This window comes from Rhagoletis pomonella, unplaced genomic scaffold (assembly GCF_013731165.1).
Source record: "Rhagoletis pomonella isolate Grant_MI unplaced genomic scaffold, Rhpom_1.0 Rhpom_scaffold_00006, whole genome shotgun sequence".
Classification (NCBI taxonomy): Eukaryota; Metazoa; Arthropoda; class Insecta; order Diptera; family Tephritidae; genus Rhagoletis; species Rhagoletis pomonella.
The window spans coordinates 55,394,082-55,410,103 of NW_023458560.1; the positions used below are offsets into that span (position 1 = coordinate 55,394,082).

Below are 16,022 nucleotides of genomic sequence, written 5' to 3' on the forward strand. Positions count from 1 at the left end.
TCCCATACGAATTGACCCGCCCTAATATACATGTATCTACACCAATTAAGTACCCTTTAACCAAGTAATGAAACCGGATCAAAATAAAATTGCGGTTTCTGTTGTTCAAAATGTTTCGGGTTTGTTTTCGTTCTTCAAATTTAGTTTCGGTTTCATTTCTTTTTCGGGTTTGAAATAAAAATATGAAAAAAGTTAGACAAATTTAGCTGTAAAATTTTAGTGACATTAAAGATGGTGGTTAATTTTAATTCATATAAGGAAAAAACCTCTGAATCGGTCACGCTCACACCTTAAAGAAATTTGTCTTTCAAGACGGTAGGCAATTTTTCGTTCAGTCTCAACAACTGATCAATCATAACTTTGCGAAGTGACCTTTTGTTTGCAGAAAATTGTGTATCTAATTTTTTAAATGTGTAAACGCAAAGTATAGCTTGTTTTTTTTATATTATACAATGACGAACCTGTTTTCATGTTGCAATACAATCACACTTGTTAATAGCACTCGCACTTTTACAACTTGATCATCGACTTGATATCAATTTATGCTTTAAAGTCGTACGTGAACTTTATAATCAAGTCAAAACAGCTAATAACATTTATCTAGTCTGTTCCAGTTCTCCAGAATTTAGTCAAATTTTGAGTCAGATAAATGTGCGTACGGGAACTAGGCGAATATTTCAAGTTGTTTCCTTGATGACGCCATCTTGAAGCGAAAATTGACTATCACCCTACGTTACAGCTGTCAATTCGAATAAATTTCGATAAGCAGTATGTGTGACCGACTTGAAAGCAAATTCCATGCAAACCATTTTTTTAGAGTATTCTGTATTGTAGAGAAATTTTAAAGAACTCGTAAATACGTCATCAGATTTTTTGCCGAATTTTCTAAAATGAAATAAACTGTACACACTTCGATTCTTTTACGAAATTTCGGAAGAAAATCGGTAAAGCTATGAAAATAATGCTGCTATGTGAAGAATTTCTTGCAGAATTTTTTCAGAATTTTCTTAATTTTTTGTACAGAAATTTCTTTACGAGTTCGTGTCAACCACTTCATACAAATTTCTTTGAAGATTCGTAAAAAATCGTTAGGGAAATGAGATACTCCTAAAGATTTCGTTAAGATTTCGAGAACTTTGGTTTGCAGGGTTCCTGAACGTGTAACGCGGCACGGTTATGCTACTGAAGAAAAAAAAAAACACAAGCTTGTGGTTGCCAGATCCTGCAGCAGATTTTTGTATTTTTCTCAAAACCGATTGGAAAAGGGTTCCTGTACTTGAAACGGTCTTGGTTTCGTTCTTGTTAAAGTCAAAATAACGATTACTGTTACTGTTTCGGTTTTGGTTACGATTTCATTCCTTACCTCCAACCAACAACAATATGGCAGCAACAAACTTCGTTAATATTTATTTTTATTTTTATGTTGTTGAAGTTTCATACAACAATTTCCGACTATTTTGGCGACGCTAGTCAAAATTTTTGCTTGCTTTAATTCTGTTATATTTCTTGTTGTATTTTATTTTACCTCTTTGCCATTACTTCGGCTAAGCAAAGTCTAGGAAATCGATGATTCATCGCAATAAGCGCTTTTAGCCGGCCGCCGCCGTCGCCGCTGCGCGCAACTTGCGCCACAATTACAACTTGCCACATGCATGTGCGCCCGCTAGACACCACCTCCCGCATCTGCGCGACCACTTTGTCGCCAATTCGCTGATGCTGCTGCTGCTGCCGCCACTATTGCTTGTTTATTACTTACTTTTCAGGTAAAACTATGGTTGTATTGTTGTTGTTGTTGTTGTTGTTCATATTATGTCTGCTCATTTGGAACCGCTTGTTGTTGGTTGCCGCCACACTACCACTATCGGCGTTTAAATATTGTTTTGGCTGTCTGTCTGCTTGGCTGGCTGCCCCTACATTGCATGTGGCGTGCAAATGTTGCAGCTGCATTGCCAAAACAATGTCGCACATAGCAGCCGCCTATTTAGCGTGAATGTGCGCGTGCGTGTGTTCGTTCTTTCAGGTTTTTTGATTTCCGATTATTTTTGTGGCTTTTGCTGTTGTATTATTTTGTATTGTGTTTGTTTCGGCATATTGTCTGCTGCCGCCGGCACACGAGTTGCCGATAAATCCAACGACAATAATAATAACAGCTATGCGATATGCTTCTACCACAATGCGATATGTACTAAATAATAATAATAATAATGATTATTCTTGCAATTAATTTCGATTAAAAACATAGTCAACATAGTCTTAGTGAATTGTGTTGATTGCTTTTGGCGCAATATTTTTTTGCTATTGAATCCTTTTTTCTAAGCCAATGAGTAAATTGTGTGTACGTATTCATGAATCTGTGTAAGTATATAATGAATTGAGCGTTGAAAATTCTGTAATCTTTTACAGCATCATTCACCACTACTGCGGCGGAAGGTGTAAGAGAAAATAAGCTTTTGTTTCTAGTGGCGAAATCAAAATAATATCTTAAGCATTAAAAATGGTTTCATTTTGAAAAACTGTAACTTCTTAATATTTTCATTAATACCCTGCAGTGAAAAGCTAAACCAGTATGCACAAGTTCCAGTTCATGAACTATTATGTAAGGATAAAAGTCATACCAGTTCGTTATGAACCATAATTATACCAGTTCCACGCAGAAAAAATTTAACATGTTGGTAGATATTCTAGTTAGAAAACTGGTATTAAATGGGAGATTCATACCAGTTCGTCATGGACTATAATATACTAGTTCTCCGCAGTGAAATGCCAAACCAGCCAGTATAAATACTAGTTCATTAACCAGTATGTGCTAAAGCGACGGCCTACCTTTTCGGCGATTTCGAACAACTTATGCGATCAGCGACATCTGTCTTTGAATAGGCATAACCAAAACTAAAACGTGGTTAATTGCTTTCATCAGAAATGTCGGCTGTGGCGTCGAGTGAAGACTACCGATTCTGGTTCTGAGATCTCAGGTTCGAGTGCGCGTGGAGGTTGTTAAAGTAAAGTAAGTAAATTAATTTAAATAATTATTTCAATTTAAATATAAAATAAAAATTGTACATAAATTTTATTTGACTTGGAAAAAACCTAAATACTCAAATACTATAAAAAAAATTAAAATAAATAATTTTTTGTTCTTTTTAAAAGAATAAATTTAAAAATTACACAAGAGATACAAAAAAAAAATAAACAAAAAAATAAATAAATAAAAAAAAAAAAAAAAAAAAAAAAAATTCGCCCACTGAGATTCGAACTCGGATCTCTAGATTTGGCGTGCCAAAGCTTTACTCTGTCGACCATTGCCACTGTTGCAGCGCCGCGAGCAAAATGACATACTTATGCTTTTCACGGGGGATTAATAGGCAGTCTATCCCGTCAACTGATATGATGCTACTAGTATTTCTACTGGTCTTCTATGACACCGCCATGTTAAAAATACCAGTCGCTAACATTGAAAAAGGATACAACGTGAACTAGTTGGGCTGAAACGCAAACTGGTAGCATTCTGGTTCACAATTGGTAGCTTTCCGTGCAGGGTACTTTTCTCTTTATTACTCCGGATATCTATTACAGATTACACACATGTTCTGCAAAAGCATACAGCCTGCGACATAACGGTAGTAGCGCGAAGTTTTTGGCCAGTTTCGACTTCTTTCTTTGGTTTATTTAATGTTCATTAATCTTTGTATGCAAAGAGTGCCAGTTGTTGTTGTTGTTGTAGTGGCTAGTCCCTCAATTGTTGTCGTCAATCTCTACTAGCGGTAGCCCCAGCAAGTGTGCAGCCTCGATGGGGTCTGTCCACAGGGACAGGGGCATCAGTAATGTGGGGTTCAGTGGGCAAGCGAAGAGATGCTGTAAGTCATGGGGCGTCTCTCTGCATGCCGGGCATTCGTTTAGCACATCTTCGTTTAATTTGCTCTGGTATGAGCTGCAGTAACCAGAGCGCAGTTGGGCTATTGTGGTGCGGATCTCCCAGGGCAGATGAAGCTCTGTCTCGTCACGTCTGGTGGTTGTATGCCCAGAATGGCATTCACAGGTCGAGAGTCTACATAACTGGACACTGCTTCTCTGTGAATGCCATTCAAGGCCCGTCGATAAGCTGTCGGGTCCAGAGGTTGTTTGATGAACCTCTTAACTTCGTCCGTTAGTTCGTAGAGATGCCTCCTGACGTGCCTGGGCGAGCGCTCTTCTGCAAGCAGTTGTCTATTTGGGTGACCACGTCTGTGGCTCTCAACTAAAAACTGCTTGCAGAGCATTGCGTCATGCTCCTTAACGGGGAGCATATGGACCTCGTCGTACAGGTGATGTTGCGGCGACATCAGAAGGCATCCTGTCGCTGTCCTGAGTGCCGTGTTTTGGCAGGTCTGCAGCTTCATCCACTGCGTCCTACTAACCCCCGCCGACCACACTGGGCCTGCATAGTTTAGGACCGGCTGGCCAATCCAAAATAAGCATTCTACCGGAAAAGTGCAGCTATACTAAAACAGCTAAGCGAATTGGCAGATAAACGGAATGTACCGTGTATTTTGATTTATTTACCCCGAACGACGTCGGGTGCTCTGCTAGTATATTATATATGTGCCCAAACTTCATATTTCACTCGGATATGAATTTTAACCTTTTTTTCCATTTATTCTAAAAACACTGAAGCAAAAAAAAAAATTAAATTTAATATGACTATAAAAAATTTACCGAATGCCGAAAAATTTGGAAGTTTTACCACATGGGTCTAGGTCTTTCATCCTGAGTTGGAATCATTCCGCTCCTAGGCAATGTCCATTTGAAATTATTGCACAGTGTTAGATATTGTCTAATTTTTTAATTTTTTTATGAAAGTGTATTTCCTATAGATTAAAGTAGGCTTCATTTTAGACGCATGTTTTTGCACATTTATTTTATACCCGCCTGTTTCGAATCGAACCTGTAGCTAAATATGTTCCTTTTGTCACACGATTGGTACATTTGTACAGATTTCTAGTAAAAACTTCTGACCACTTCAACATAACTCAAAATTTTGGTTGTAAATTTTCGCTTATTTTGTATGTAAACACACTTCGCTTACACATGTTAATAACCAAAAACACTGTCAAATTCATTACAATCCACTTTAATAATTAATTAAATACTTTTCAACATGCATTAGCAGAGTACCTACATTTTTTTTGTTTACAATTTGGTTATCAAAAACACAGCTGATCGTTTGACAGATTTACCAGAATTTACCAGCGAAAAATCTTCGGACTAAAACTGGTAACTTCTGACGGAGAGAGGAAATTATTTACTCTCTTGTTTGGCCTCTCAATTGTCAGCGAACTGAGTACGGTATCGATTTCCAGTAAAATCTTACTAATTCTGACTATTTCTTGCAAGTTTTGAGCGTTCAAAAATCGCGTTGATTTTTAATTTTTTTTTTTTTGTTCATGGCGTTTTGCACTCTTTTTCATATAACCATGAATTTCTTGACTAAATGTGAGTGCGTTTGCAAAAAAAAAAAATATTAACGTCAGTTTTCCTAAATTGGCCTATTTATATGAAAAAAAACGCAAACGCCCTCAGCAAAAAAAAATTTAAGTCAATGCGGTTTTTTAGCCGCTCAAGACTTGCAGTTATTTTACTAAAATTTCATAAACCTTGTAATTTTATAAAAATTCTGATTAATAAGCTCAAAATTTTGATGAAAATGTGTGAACTTTTCCAAAGTTCTGTATAAAGTTTGAAAGTTTAATTTGTATGGTTTTTGTTAAAGCATGAACCATATTAAAAGAAAATATAACAAAAAAATTTTTTTTTTTTTTTTAAATACCTTTCATCCACTTTTGACCGCTATATATATATACCTTAAAGGGAGGCGCAAGGTGGTGCAGATATAAGAGACTGACCAACCTGTTATTCAGCTAGATTTCGTTAATTCATTTCCGCGTAAACTCTTATTTTTATTTTTAATGCTTAACTTCTGCAGAATAAATTCTTTTTCTTGACATTAAAAACACTTTGTGTAAATTGAAGACGCATTTTTTTTATTTTTTATTTCGTAAATTTCCAATAGTGAATTATTTAGTACATAGATATGTGTTTTCTTTGTTTTCAAGGTTTCTTACTAAGGCGAAATTTTTACAGCACTTTAATTTTTTACATTATTCTTAAGGCTTACGAATTCACTTAAACTAATATAAATAAGTATAGAAATACTTTAGGCTAATTTTTTTAACGACCGATTTCTCAATAACTTAAAAAGCACTATTATCATATAAATTATTAAATTAATTAATTTTTTTCCAATTTTATGTGATAAATAGTGCTTATAAAGACGTTGAAGACATCGGTGCTAAATGTATAAAATAATGAGTATTCGTAAATTTTGATATCTTTAATGGGTATTCTTAGTTCAGTAAATTTGGTTGAAAGTGCATTCCGACACACATAAATACTCGAGATAACAACAAAAAGTTTAAATATAACAACAATATATAACAACAAGGCTATGTTAACTTCAAATGTATTTAATTTTTTTTTATAAATAGAGCGAAAATAAATAATTTTCATACAATTCCTTTTTTTTCAATTTGATTTGCATTACTTTATAATTTTTAGTAAGGTGGTTTGACTGTTTATGGAGGTTGAAATTAAAATTTGAATTTACTTAAAATTATTCATATTTTTTTAAGTTCAAGTTAAAATCCTTAAACTTTCTGCATTAAAGCATTTTTTTCGTTGGCATTTTTTGATTTTTAATAAATTAATTCGACTTTTTGTGGAAGTCGAACTTAAATTTTTTTTTTATTTGAAGTTAAAATTTTTAAACTTTCCGCATTAAAGCATTTTTCTTTTTATTTTTTTTTATATTCCACTGACTTAAATTTTTATTTGCATTATTTTCATTTTTAGTAAGGTGATTGACTTTTTGTGAAGGTCGAAGTGAAAATTTTTATTTACTTATATTTTTTTTTAATTTCAAGTTAATATTTTTAAACTTTCCGCATTTTTTTCGTTTGCATTATCTTCATTTTTGATAAATTCATTTGTCTTTTAGTGAAGGTCGAAATTAAATTCAACAATTTTTTATTGAGCTCGAGGCCGTTTTTTAAAGAAAATTTATTGTGGAAAAGCAACAATAATTTAAAAAAATGGTAAAAGTGATAGCTATTTCGGAAATCACCACATTTCCTCATCAGACTTCTTTCAGTAGGCTTCGAACCGACGATCCCACTGACTCAGCCAGTTGCCTATGCACCGTGCTAAGGACGCCTTGTAAATTATCGTTTGCTTTTTTCCCCTATTTTCATTTTTGTTATGCCAACGAAATTAAAATTTTTATAAATTTATTTTTTCATTTGATTTTTTTTTTTCAGTAATAATTTTTAGACTTTCCGCATTAAAGCATTTCTCGTTTTTCTTTATATTCGAGTAGCTTAATTTTTTGGTTTGCATTATTTTTATTTTTAATAAATTGGTTTGACTTTTTGTGGAGGTCAAAATTAAAATTTTTAATTACTTAAATTTTTTTAATTTTTTGTTTAATTTCTTGTTAAAATTTTTTAAACTTTTCGCACTAAAGCGTTTTTACTTATTTTTTCTTTTGATATTCAAGTGAATTATAAAAAAAAAATTTTTAAATGCTTTTACACCAAAAAATTTCAAAGGTGATGCATATCTTTGGCACCAATTATTTGTGACATGTTCAAATTTTCTTTGAGGTAATTGATACTACAGGCTTTGGCAAATTTAGTCGTGGAGTGATACTCAGTTGAACAATGCGTAAAAGTGATTCAAGGCTTGATTTCGATTTTCAAAAAAAAAAGAAAACCCCTGCACCCACCGCAAGAAAAAACTATGCACCACAACGAGTCACTGTTTGGTGTGGTTTCTGGGCTAGCGCAGTCATCGGACCATACTTCGACGAAAATGATGCCAGCGTTACCGGGTAAGGTGAAAGGACGTTACTGAGACATGGACATAGCGCACAAAACAACGACCCTATTGCGAACAAATGTGGTCTGATTGAATCACACTATATTATACAAATTCGGTTTTCATAGGGAGCAAAATTCGATAACTTTTAGTTCAAAAATTTTAATAAAAAAATAAATGTTTACTGGTTACTGGTTTATTGGAGTATAACTGCAGTATTGTTCATTCTTATTTATTTTATTATTATTTTTTTCTTTTAGATATTATTTACGATGCACTTTAAGCGAAAGTTGATAAACTACAGATATTTACTTCTCTTAAAAGGCGTGGAAGTCCTAATTTTTCGCTTCAACTATTTTAATCTTTTGAGAAGTCAGAACTTCGAGCTAGTTTTCTAAGTACTATTATTTTTTTAATTCTTTTCCTCCACAATTTTATACTTTTTCTTTCACAGAGCTCTGTTTTAAACCTTCAATATACCGGTTTTAAAAAAATTGTTTCAAGCGGTTATGGTAGGTTATGGTTACAACCCCGAGAGCGCCTTACATAGCCATTAGTTAAAATGTACATTAAGTTGCCACATTGTATGAAACAAATTCAACTACATACATATATTTTTTATAAATAAATAATTTAAAACTATTAGACTTGATATTTTTCAAAAAAACTTCAATTCTCAATTTTCTTGAGAAACATTCCGAAAACCTTTTGCATTAAAGGTACGAGTATAATCTGCTAACTTTTTCGTATGACACCGACGAATTCACGAATTGACTATTCGTTTACTGTTATACCCTCAACTTAAACCTGAATAAATGTGAGTGAGTGACTAGACAACTGACTGAAATCATACTCGTTTTGAAAGCGAGCACTTTAGTTGCCTTAAAGTAAAATACAAATAAATAGGAAATAAATCGATAAATAAGTATATTAATTAAATAATTAGCAAGCGTCAAGTACTTGTATACAAAAAATCAATTAAAAAATAATAATCAGTAGTTTTTCAAGCAAAATGATTATAGTTTTTTTTCAACATTCATGGAGGTGTATTGGTTGTTGCTTAATTTTATACTAAAATATTGTCATATAAAGATAAGATAATAAATAAATTAAATATTATGTTAAAATAAATAGTTTATAATAATAATAAATACATGAAGTAAATAAATACATACCAAATACCAAATACCAAATGTGTCTCACTACCTTATTCACTACCCTACTCTGCTTTCCCTATCACTAATTTTTGGCACTGTTGCATACTTTTTGGTATTCCCGAATAAGCCTACGAGCGAGTTCCTGAGTTCCTAACTTGTGTCAGATAAAATCTTTTATAGTTACAAATAAAACTAAATTATGAGTATCGCTTTTGAATACTTGAATATCCAGTCAACTCTCCAGTTCATCTACCTATTTAATATTCACCCATATGTGTCGCCATTAGCGCCGACATTTGTTGCTGCTGGTGTTGCGCTTGCAACGCCATCTCTGCCGCGCCGTAATGCATCTCCTCCAATTCATCTTCATCGCCACCGCTGCCACTACCCAAGCTGTCCGTGTAGTAGTATGCCGGCGCAGCATTGAACTGCGGCTGCTGGCGTTCGCCCGGCATATTTTCATCATTGTAAGCGCCTTGTTGCAGCCGTTGCATGTGTTGCTGCAGCTGCTGTTGACTGAAACGGCCCTCACCGCTGATCGTCGGGCCCGATATTCTCGTCGATGACGTCGCCGCCGCCGCCGCCACCAAATTTTCCGTCGACGATGTTGGCGATGTTGAGTTGGGCGACTGCTGACAACCGCCCTGCAAGTGCTTACCCAACAGTGAGATGCGCGAGAATGACTTCGTGCACGACGGACACGAATACTTCTTCACATCCGAATGTGTTTGCATGTGCGCGCGCAAATTTGAACGATCGGCGAATGCGCGATTACAATGCTGGCAGCTGAATGGCTTTTCGCCGGTGTGTGTGCGTATATGGCCCTGCAGTAGCCAGGGGCGCGAGAAGGCCTTGCCGCAAATGGGGCATTTACAGGGTAGCGTATGTGTACGTATGTGCATCTTGAGCGCGCCCAGCGACACATAAGTCTTATCGCAGTTCTTGCAGTTGAAAACCTTTTTCACTTGATTACCCTCGGCTGCAGGGCAGTGAAATTGCTGATGTTTGGTCAGCCCAGAGTATGTGGAATAGGATTTGCCACAGTCCTTGCAGTGGTAGCGCGGCACGCCGACCGGCTTTTGCGCTGACTGCGCGGATGCAACGCTGGAGGAATGTATGAGCGCGGCAGCCTTGTCGCTGGAAAACTCGCCAGCTGCTTCCAGCGCGCCCAGCGCTTCAGCATTCCCTGAGCTGCGTATGATCTTGTAATCGGTGCTCTCAAATGCGTGCGTTTGCTGATGTTTCACCAGCCCAGCGTAGGTGGAGTAGCATTTGTTGCACTGCTGGCATTGATAGTAGAGATCGTTGTTGGTTTTTATTTTCAAAGTGTTCGGTGCATTTTGAGGCGAGTTTGCCGCGAGTCGATCCTCTTGCATGTCGGGCGCGTGCATTGTGTGGTTGTTGTTGTTGTTGTTGTTATTATTGTTACTGCTACTCATATGCTGCATGCTAAGCAGCGCGCGTGCCACATTATGCAAGTTTATATTTTCGCGGAGCACGCCTCGCGTGGGAAAATCGTTTTTCACGCTCAAATCCTGTGGCTCAAAATCGTGCCGCTCCTCGTCATAAAAGAAATTATCCGCCGCTTGTGTATGCTGTGGTGCCGCAAGCAACGGCGCGGGTGATATGCGCTGCTGTTCAGCTTGTATGCCGTAAGCCTGCGGCTGCATGCAGTCTTCATACTCAGCAATGCTTTTCAGCAGATTATTGTTAAAATTTCTAAATTCCTGCGCAGGCGCATAATTATCGACGTCCACTTCTTGCTTGATCTCACGGCCCATAAATGCTGTATCTAGCGGTTGCGCTGTTACAGGCGGCAGCGGCGGCGTTATGCCATCGTACTGCTGTTGTTGTCGCTCTTCTAGCTCCGGCTTCGGCAACCCCTTGTCGCCGCATACTTCATCCTCTGTTGGCAGCGGAAAATCACCGTAACCAAAACGCGCTAAGCTGCGTGCGATTTCTTCACGCGTGAAAACTTCGGGGAAGGCGCGCGCAATCTCGCGTGTCTCCTCCCAAATGCGCCGCGCGAGCTCCTCTTTGTTTTGTGTCATAGTAGCAGCGGAGTTTTCTGAAGGTGGTGGCGTGGGTAGCGGTATTGGTTCGGAATTGTCAGGCCACAGTGTGGGCGCGGTGTATGACGTTGGCGCAGGTGAAATTGTCGGCTTATGTGCAGGCGCTGCGTTAGCTGCGAGACTGAGATCAACGGGTCCCTCATCTGAAAGGCGAAAGGAAGAAAAACTTAAATTAGAATATTAGGGTATACTTATTAGATAAAAATGCTGGCTGTAAATGGTTCAGAGCATGTTTGAGGAATTAAGGTTTTAAATTTTTAAATAATCCTTTTTAAAGCCTAGTCATATATCTCATAGAAGAAAATTACTTTATCGGGAAATAAATATTTCGGCACATTTATAGCCAAGCGAAACAGAAGGTTTTCTTTAAATTTATCATTCGTCAAAATCTCATTAAAACGAAGCTCCTCTAATCAAGGCTTCCGCAATGGTTTTGCATTTTCTAGCAAATTCCTAAAAGAGTTAGAAAATTCAACATATATATGTATACCTATGAATATAAAGAGGAGGGAACTTCATATAATGATTTTTAGGCATTCAAAACTTCTCAGACTTTTGGCGTTCTATTCAGCTATAAGTTTGCTATGTATTTAAAATTTTGGCGCTGAGTTTTCTACATTAGCTGTGGCTGAAGAAGATATTTTTTATGATTTTGCGACCTTCTTAACATCCTCTAAACAGCCACGGTAGTAGTAATGGGAAATAATTCAAAATCGTATTGCATGGATTCCTAAAGGACTATGTCCGGTTAGGTGTGGCGACTGAGAGTTGGCGCTTATCAAAGTGCTTACTCGAACAAAGGCCCATTTCCGGGTAGTCGCTGGAATCCAATCAGCCTAATTTCCAAAAATTCCAAGGCGATCGAGCGAGTGTCCAGGCATTTTTCGACCAATTTCGATTGTATCAAGAACGATTCCAGAGCCCTAAAATCAATATAGATATGTAGCGAGTCGCCACCAGCCCGGTATCGCTGAGTTCCTAACAGATTACACCTCCTCCATCTTCGACGCATCCACGATAATTTTAACTTCATACCTAATCCACAAGTTACCTATCTCTGAAAAATGCTTCAGTCGGAGATAGGCTCGGTACTTTTTGTTCCGTTTCTTCATTCATGAGGGCAAAGTTCTCAATGGTGTCATTCGTCATGTTGGAGCACAAATCAGTGCTTCTTAATGTGACGGGGTAGAGCACTAGAGTAGGAGTGGTACAGACCATTCTTCCAACAAGGGCAGCGCTAGTTTAAACTTTTTAAGTAAATAGTACCTCAATTTAATCCCATACAATATAATTGGCTTGGTAGTGGCTTAAACTCTTCTCTGTGGCGCTTTGAAACAGTATAAAGCAATTGCTTCTCTACACTGAAATTCCAGGATAGCTTCCTGTCTCCGGTACATTTCTAAGCACGCAGCGTACCTTCACTTACCCTACACTGGACGGAGGCAGTGCCCAACCCGGTGCTGTAGCGGAAAATATGGGAGATAAGTACAAGTAAGTCGTACTCGAACCCGAGCTTAGCCACATTATTAAAGGCATCCCATTATGGAGGAAAGCACCAACCTCAAAGTCCTTATTCTTAAAAATTACATACAGATTTCAATGATCTGCCTTTGCATGCTGATACAAATTCAATCGCTCCCAAGCAATCTTGTTTCTTATATTTATACAGTTCAATTAGGCTCCCAAAGGTATTTAATAGAAAGCAAGAGATGCTGACTGGTGTGAAAAAGCTTCGAAGGTACATTAGAGTTTTTTCCTGCCTTGAAAATAAACGTTGCCCTTGCAGTCCTAAGAGTTTTCGGTATGTGCATATCCGCCATAATACCTCCACAACCCTTTTCAGTTTTGCAGGAATAATTCCAACTTTTACGGATGCATAAAAGGCTAAAAAGAGTTGATCGCTCGAAGCAGGGGCCCTTTATCTAGTAGTTTACCAGAAGAAATAGGTTATTTCACTGATCCAATAATGGTCCATTATCACGGTTCAGGATCCGTTGGGAAATTAGCATCGAGAAGAAGCTTAAATAAGTGACTTTTCTCTGCTTATCGCTTAAACGCCCAGCTTACCTCCTGGAAGTATCACAAGATAGCAGGGCGCGACTGAGTCGTAAAGGTTCATGAAAGTTCGACGTTTGCTTACAAATTTACTATCTCAATCTCGTTTTGGCTTACCTTTAGAGTTTCCAATCGGAGTGTAGTCCACTGTTCTTTGCTTGAAGAAAATTTCTTCTACTTGACACCCTGAGCTCATAGAGCTCTGTCGCATAAGAACGGGCATTAGCTTTCGGTGGCGGTATGACGTGCTGATGGGAATTTTTCAACAAGTAATCTGTTGAGCTTTTGGTAATGCAAAAACTTTTGTGGGAAGCTTTTGGCAGTAGCTTCTGCTGTTTTGTGTCGTAGTTTTTCCTATTGAAATTCCTAATGGAATACTTTTATGACGAACTTCGACCAGAGAAAACTAAATATGTAAACTTTTATGCTAACTAAATTTGAGTGCAGTCAGGTAGAAATTAGATTATTGAGTTTATTGGTCTAAGGAGGTAGCTTAAGTGAATGAGATAAGAATGTTAAATAAAGTACTGAACGATATACATACATATATGTATATGACATTTTAAAATCATGTTTTAATTTTCTTAATTCTGCCTCGTTTAAGCACACACAAAAGTCGAAAATTTGTATAACGCCTCAACGCTTTAAATGATGCTTAAAAATTAGATGAAGTAATTACAAACTTTTTTTTTGCGACCCAGTCTAATGCATATCTATTTAATATTCAAGGCACGAAGCATCGATTCATTCATGAAAAACGAACTTAATATACAACGGAAATGTTTAAGACATAAAAATTGTCCGTTTTAATTAATTTATAATCTTTTATAACGAAAAGATATTCGTTTAAATCTTCGGAAATTTTGAATTGTGAAGAAGGCTAAGTGCCATTTGCTCAAGTAGGTTTTAAAAAGTTTCTGCCCTATAAACACAATTTTTTTCCAAAATTAAAAAAACTGCGCTAAGTTTGAAGAGTCTAAAAACTCCCTGATTTGATTGACTAATAGTTCATTTCCACCAAAGACTTAACTGCAGTTTATGACTATTGCAAAAATTGAGATTTCCACTTGAAAGGAATAGTTGCTAACATTAAGTACAGGCAACAAAAGTAATTAGTAAAAAGTAAACCTTGTCGATCACCAATTGTTAAAATTCTTTGAACTTATCAGCGCTCTCAACTGCAGTTAAGCTTCTGGTGGAAATGGGCTATAAGCGAGCACTGTATCTTAAATTGGGAGAATATTTTGTAGATCGTAGTGGACTATCAGGTATTTTTCCACTAGAATAAAGACATACCACCACATGCCACCAAGCGTAGTCTTTAGTTTTAAAATAACATAAAAAAAGAAATTCTTGAAATTTGTCATCGTATCAAAGTCTTTAATTGCTCTAAAAATATAAAATTAGATCAAGCTCACGAACACGCAAAAAAAAACACTCACTGATGGAACTAATCTTCGCTCTTAAGAAAAGTAAGTTAAGTACACTTCTAAAATAATTAGTTTCAGCGATACCCAGCACTTACTCACCTTGATCCAAATAATCCGCGCGTTCTGGTTGCTGCTGCCATTTCCGCTCTTCCACCGTCAACATCAGAATTGGACGCTTTTTTAGCGGACATTTGCTAAAATTGACTTTATCCATTGCCAACTTATGTGTTGAGGCACATAAGCTAATATAATTTCGTGCGCTAAAAACTTTCACTGCTTCAACAGAGCTTTCACAGCAAAATACGCTGATATTTTAAATCACAGTTTCAAGCTTTCACAACTTTGCCACACAAAATGTTTCTCAAAATAATTTCACAATTTCTCTACTTCTCTAAATAAATTCTTTAAAATCACTGCTTTGCGTTGAACATCCGTATGCCACATCGCACGTTTCACAACTGCAGTTCCGTATACGAATGATGCAACGCGCTACGATCACTTGAAGTTTTATAACACGCTAAAACAGGGAGCATAGACATAGGTATATTTACCAACCCCCTCGGATACAAATAGCAAACAATCAAATGTACATATTTTTGTGCAGTATGATCCTTCGAGCAGTACCAGCAAGCCACCACCATCACCATCACCAGCAAATTCACCCCTCCCTGCATAGCACGTACTAAAAGGATATTCGTAAAGCCGCTAGGTATGTGACTTGGTACCTACATACTTACTTACTTCCGATCGTCCGTTGATCCCCATTGCCTACCAGCCAGCGGGCCAGCTGGATGCAAAGCAAAGCCAAAACAAAAAAAAAGCGAAAGGAATCTTTTCAATTTCATAAAATCAACCACTAACCAAGTTCATTATCAACATCATTATGAGCATTTTACAATATCCTTAACGTATTGATGATCATCAACGAAGATCGCCGCTAGCAGAGCAATGCGCTCTTAGCATCTCAACAACATCAACCACCATCGTCACCAACGCATCTACAGCATCCACCATCAGCGGCAGGAACAGATGTGTGCGGTGTTTTGCTGCATTTGTAGCACGTGCCACATGCGCCACGCCATGCCACATTGATTATAAATACACATACATACATACACAGCATATAGCGTACATATCGGTTCGATTGCCATATTAAAGTAAAAACATTCGCAACGACAAGCAAACAGACGGACAGCCAACCAGCCAGCCAGATGCATAAGTAGACTGCCGACTTAATGGCTTTAGCTGTGGCTGGGGCGGTGGAGAGTAACTAAGCCAGCCGCCAACAAAAGGTAGACGCATGCATGGGCGGTTAGCGACCGTGTAACCACCGATCTTTTCGTTGTTTCGTTCAGCGAACACTCGATCGCTCGCTCGTTCTCTCGCCGCACAACGTATGC

General features: G+C 37.3%; 1 protein-coding gene across 1 annotated transcript; it reads right to left on the bottom strand.

The window, feature by feature from the left end:
• Window positions 1-9,054: 9,054 nt before the first annotated feature.
• LOC118741716 (zinc finger protein 25-like) lies at window positions 9,055-15,085 on the bottom strand. Its single transcript, XM_036473685.1, has 2 exons — window positions 14,722-15,085; window positions 9,055-11,280 (listed from the first exon to the last, which is right to left on the bottom strand). Exons 1-2 carry the CDS (start codon window positions 14,834-14,836, stop codon window positions 9,323-9,325), a joined length of 2,073 nt encoding a protein of 690 aa, XP_036329578.1. The 5' UTR covers window positions 14,837-15,085; the 3' UTR covers window positions 9,055-9,322.
• Window positions 15,086-16,022: the final 937 nt, after the last annotated feature.